This window comes from Olea europaea, unplaced genomic scaffold, assembly GCF_002742605.1.
Source record: "Olea europaea var. sylvestris unplaced genomic scaffold, O_europaea_v1 scaffold1549, whole genome shotgun sequence".
NCBI lineage: Eukaryota > Viridiplantae > Streptophyta > Magnoliopsida > Lamiales > Oleaceae > Olea > Olea europaea.
Window position 1 is genome coordinate 171387 of NW_019233087.1, and position 5970 is coordinate 177356.

At 34.6% G+C, this 5970-nt stretch overlaps 1 protein-coding gene across 1 annotated transcript in view; it reads left to right on the plus strand.

Annotated features, from left to right (window-relative positions):
• The window catches only part of LOC111376689 (probable anion transporter 6, chloroplastic), a 10418-nt gene extending 5702 nt beyond the window's left edge, over window positions 1–4716 (plus strand). Inside the window, exons 3-9 of the mRNA XM_022999661.1 lie at window positions 865–917; window positions 1012–1080; window positions 2093–2188; window positions 3788–3929; window positions 4036–4088; window positions 4194–4280; window positions 4365–4716. Of these exons, the coding sequence (XP_022855429.1) occupies window positions 865–917; window positions 1012–1080; window positions 2093–2188; window positions 3788–3929; window positions 4036–4088; window positions 4194–4280; window positions 4365–4466 (602 nt within the window). The 3' untranslated portion in view covers window positions 4467–4716. The remainder of the gene's footprint in view (window positions 1–864; window positions 918–1011; window positions 1081–2092; window positions 2189–3787; window positions 3930–4035; window positions 4089–4193; window positions 4281–4364) is intronic.
• The last annotated feature ends 1254 nt before the right edge of the window (window positions 4717–5970 follow it).

The following is a 5970-nucleotide window of genomic DNA, read 5'->3' on the forward strand; positions in this document are numbered from 1 at the left end:
GGGGATTAAAATATCTTCATTTTCAACACCTTTTAGTTATTAATTTATTTTTTTATATTATATTTTATTTTTAATTAAAATTTAAATTAAAAAATAAAAATTTGAGGGTGGATCGGGAAAATCTGAGGCAAAGATTCTATTCCTTCTCCCTCGTCCCATTTACCAACTGGGCAGGGATTCTCCAACCCCTATGATAACACAAACAAGTGTGTTTGACCCGACGCGCAGTTTTTCAAAATAGCACTGACACGATTATCGATATATTGATTAAATTCTTTAAAATTCATAATTTATATAGTCATTGTTTGGGCTCCATTTTAATTTTAATGCATTATTCTCTTTTGCCTTTTTTCAACTACATATTCTTCAATAAATTATTATTACATGTAAATCCAAAATTTCTCATTTTTTAAACACATGTTCTCCAAAAAAAAAAAAAAAAATTACTATGTCAAAATACATATTCCCATAATTTGATTTTAATGGAGCCCAAACAAGTTATTGAATTTTTTTGATAAAATCTTTTAAATATGAGTACCAATTTGTTATTTAACAATAATTAAAAAAATAGAATTTTACCAACCCTATTCGTGGTGCATTGAGAACATTACATAGCTTGTGAGTTTACATACATTGCATTCTCCTTTGTCTTAGTGAAATCATAAAGTAGACGTAGCTCTTGCACTGAAGAGTCAACCACACTAAATTTTGTGTTCTTGCTCTCTGTTTTCTCTTTTTCGTGTTATTATTGCTCTCGGTGATACATGATCAGCTATTAATCTGTAATAGCGTGTACGGAGAAGAATTGAAGCTAGTTTCTCAGAAAGTAAACAACTTTCCAAACTAGTATATGATTATGAACAGTCTCTCCACTCCTTACTGTACGATATGAGATGGATGATGGAACATTCCTTACTGTATTCCTTACTGTTCTTTCTTTCCAGTTCACAGTCACTGGTGTTAAAGCATCTGGATAGTAATTGTTTAGTTATCTCGTAAGTTTTTATCTAACAAATTATAATTGCTAGCTACATCTCTTGCAGTGACGAACTGAACCTCAATCTGACTGAAGCTGCATGGGTGAGCCGACATTAAACTTGTTTAGTAAATTATGATTTAATTCCCTTTAAATTAATGTGTAGAGCAAATAACGATGACCCATTACTCTCATTGAAATGTTTGTCCCAAATTTTAATGAATTATACCATTATGAGAAATATCTTTTCATTGATTTTAGAATCACAGTGAAATGCCATTCTAGTCTCAAAACCACTTTAATATATGTTACTTACATGTGACTATATAGTCTCTTGTCTGTACTATTATGACTTGCAATCTGAGGAAGTAGCTGTTCTGTTGCGCCTTCATAAAAAAGATGTACTTTACTGTTAACTCCTCAAAATACATTACCAGTGGAATCAATTTTGACATTTTTAAACTGCGAAGCAGTAGTTCTATTGCTGTTTTATATGTTGTGATTCTCAAATCTCAAAGCATGATGCCCTTTGACCCAGTTGTTAATTAGGTTTCAGTCAGATTCGACAAGTTATGGGACCTAGCTATAACACATATACGTTCCATCCATTATGAAACCGAAGGCCTACACTAAAGCATCAAAACTCGCTATTGGGGCAGAACCCATGAGGTGCACCAAATCCAAATCAAGTTATGATTTCAAATAAGTAAATGGGCTTTGAGGCAAATAGTTAAGCTAAAAGAAAAAAGATTCTAACATAGAAGATACAAGAAGTTGAGCTCCCTCAGAAATGTTTGTTAAAACTAGATACTCTGAGATTTGTACTAGGTCATTCCCCAAGGGAATAAATAAACATTCAGTCAACACTACTTTACCTCCCAAGTTAAAAGAAACGGTAAAATAAAGGGGTTAATAATGCATGTCTATTGTTGTAAATAAGAGGCATAAGCTACATAGTAATGAACATATATACTATGTAACAGATCATATTCCCTTTATGGAATCCAAAAGTACAACGTATTGCTTGTGGGCTTGCACATAAAGAATTGAAGGCTTACAATGCATTTTCTTAGGGATGTGTGAGGGTAATATTTAAAATTTTATATATAATTTCAGGTCTCTGTCCTTCCTCCACTAGCTTCAGTTTTCGTTACAACAATTGCATCACAATTTGCAGACAACTTAATTTCCAAAGGGGTTGATACCACCATGGTAAGTTGAAGAGAGATGCTCATGAATATATTATTATTATTGTTATTATCTCCTCCTCCTCCTCCTCTTCTGTTGCTGTTGAACATATTATTTCTAGGAGCATGTTAGATTCTTTCGATATATGAACCTTTTACATTAGTTATATTCTTCTTTGACTTTGCATATTGGTTTTATAGTGTCATTGTTTGTTTTTTTACACCATGCTTGATTTGTAGAGACTTAGACCTTAAAGCAATACACTTAGAAAGAAAAATATTTGAAGTATTTAACTCTAAATGAGATTTAGTTTTATTTTTCTTCCTATTTGTTGTATGTGGCATGACCTAGTCTACGAGGACGGGGTTTAATAGATTAAACGAATAATCTGTATTTCTGAGAGCAATTTATAATGTGATATAGGATAAATGAAAGCAAGAAAACAAACTAGGGGTTCACTCTCAATGTAAGAGCACGTCCACTAGGTGCCGCTACAGAGTTGCACTATATAGAAGAAGAGAAGTACAATGTATTTGTGGACTCACGCCTCTTTGTTTTCTCTATACAATGACGCACAGAAATGAGGGCTTTTACACCTTGTATATGAGAGGAAAGTATTATGGTAACCTAATACATGTGCCAATTTCCCAAAGCGCCCCTACAACACTTTTTGAAGTTTTTCTGAGAAGAGAAGTGTATAGGATATTAGGCGCTATGCATTAAACAAGGGAGCAAGACAATGAACAAATAGGCTGGAACAGGTAGGCTTGACCTCAAGCTCAGTGGGCTCAACCTTGGACATAGCTTCTAGTTACATGCGACAAAGACAATGGTGGTGGCTGCATTGGCCTCCGATGCTTGTGTCAGCCTGGGGAGAGAGAGTTTCGTCTTGTTTGATGAATTCGTCCTACATGGTATAGGACTCCTCTTGATGAATATGAATCAATTTGGATGTAATCTAATAGAGAACCACTCCTAGTAGAACCAGAAGTGCTATTGTAGTAAGTAGATGAGTCATAGTTGGAATGTCTTACTTGATAATTAGAAGAAATATAGCAGTGAAGTGGTATTGTAGTACTAGAGATTCTGCAATCCGGACTATCAGTCCTGTGGAAATGAGATGTAGAGCCTACCCAAGGTGGTCTATTTGGTCCACAAGGCCCAAGGTGCTTGTCTTCAGGTGGAAAGTGTGTAGAAATGTGGATGCTTTGATAAGTTGAGCTGGGTCTGACAGATTTTTACCTCATCATTATGTATATGACGTGGCACTCTTGTGTTATGTTCTTCAATTGTTTGGTTCTTTCTGACCAAGTTTGAGGTTTCATGTATTATGATTTTCTCATGTTGATTTTCTTGGTCTTCAATTGAAGAAAAACTTACACTTCCGTCTTTGATTATTGCATTATCATTTATACTCAGTACAGTGTTTGCATGGGAAAAAAGAGATTGAGCGTGCAAAATTACAGATTTTTATTTTGCAGAATGGAATATTGAATCACTTTCTGTTTATGTTTTGAAATTTAACAACGAAATCAATTTACAGAACAGAATTCAAAAATTGAAGAATAAAGTCAATTTACGATTTTCATGGACCTTTAGAATCAGTGCTTCTTGTTGTAACAGGTGAGGAAAATTTGCCAGACAATTGCATTTTTGTCTCCTGCAACTTGCATGATTCTTTCCTCTTTGGACTTGGGACTAGATCCATGGGAAATTGTAACAATTCTCACAGGCGGTTTAGCACTTTCAAGTTTTGCCTTATCAGGTACTGAATAGAATAGCATTTCATGCTTACATTGAACGAAATTATTCAGATTACAGTTTTAATCTATCTGCTTGAGAGTGTTAATCTAAGAATTTCTCGGCTGCAGGACTATATTGTACACATCAAGACATTTCACCTGAATACGCAAGCATTCTTTTGGTATGTAAGAGAACTGAGTAGTTACTGTGTTTTCTATGACTACCAAATATAGCACTTTTCATGTTCAATTGAAAGTGAGGCGATAAATTTGATCTGTTCATCCAGGGCATTACGAACACTGTTGGAGCTATACCTGGAATTGTGGGTGTTGCTCTCACTGGCTACCTTCTCGACTCAACTCATTCATGGGGTGTAAGTTACCATTCTTTACTCCACATTCAAGGTCCTATACTAATAGTAAGCAACCTCAGAGTTAACTATGTTTATGTCGTGTAGATGTCACTGTTTGCACCGTCGATATTCTTCTATCTTACTGGTACTATCGTATGGTTGGCACTTGCGAGCAGCAAGCCACAAACCTTTTCAAATAGCGATTGATGTCCGTATCAGCCCTGAATCAACAGAATCTGTTCAGAAGTACTAATGACCCGAACAACAATTTTGAGGAATAACTTTCCTTGTAGGCTGCCTAGGACTTCTTTTGTCCTGTCTGTATATAAAATCATAGGCTTCTGGCATTTAGCAAAATCTATTCTAAATTACACCATATATGATTCTTGTAATTTTATATTGCTTCTGCAATATTATATTTGTTTCAGAAATTGATGAATCAAGAAATTTGTATTAAAGTGAAAAATAGTAGTTGAATTATTTATTTATTTATTTATTTAAGAAAAAAAGGCGTGTTTTGTTATTTGTGATTCTCTAAGGTCATTTTTCGACTTTCCAAGGAGTGCATTTTATCGAGGGAAAATTAATAAAGAAATCCACAATATTTAGCTCTTTCCTCGACTATAATGACGAAAAAATTTGATGGATTTTCAATATCTAGCTTTTCCATGTACGCAGGAAGTGAAACATTTGACATGTGAACAGATAGAATAGAGTGAGGAACTACAGTTACAGGCTTTGAAAGGGCACAAAAATGGGCGTCAAACTCAGTAAAGCTCCATATGAGCCTATTTTCGTGCACAGAGGTACCGTTGAAGTCTTACCTTAGCCTGGACGGTACTATGGCTGTCCAGATTGATGAGAGTAATACCTTGCTGCAAGAATGCGATACAAATTCATTCTCCATATAAACACGAAATAATGTATGTAGTTTAGGTTAAGTTCAGTTGATCTTACAAATTGTGTAGTCTAATTAGTGTTGTCATACAGATTATCTATGCAGATCAGCATCCGCGGTTAGATTTTTGTGGGGTTGAAAGAGAAGTAGGAATCACCTTCACAGGGGTGCTGGGTGGGCAGAAACTTCGGACCAAAATTTCATTAAGGATTATTTTGAAATTTCACACTATTAATTTCGGTTTGCCTTAATTTGTCTTATAAATAGAGAGCCGTAATTAGGACTTTGAATAGTCATCAAAATGGAGATAGATGGGTTAGAGAAGATAAGGTGTGAAATTTTCTTTTGTAAACTTCTTTTTATTATAGTAAATTACTATATTGGCAATGAAAACGTAGTTTATATTGAGTCAAATCTCTATAGACCTTGCATGTTCTTGTGTTTATTTTTGTTCTGAGATTTTATTGTTCTCACTAATATAGAATTATAGTTTCTAATTGTCAACTGATATTCATCCATGTAAAGTTTGTTGACAGATCAAAAGAACATTCCATCCCATTAATCGACGCCAAAGAAGAGCACTACAAAGAGTCAAAGACAGCAGATCATTTGGTGAAATCTGATATATTGTACTGTCAAGTCATTTCCGGTACTACTAATTCAACTACATACGTATTTGGAACAGTTGTGTTAAGTAAACTGTAGTAACTACTGATGCTACCAAAAATCATACCTGTAGATTTCCCGAGCTTGATGACTGATGATGAGCACGAACGTGATCTTCCGATACCTGAAACAAAGGCAACGAGGTGT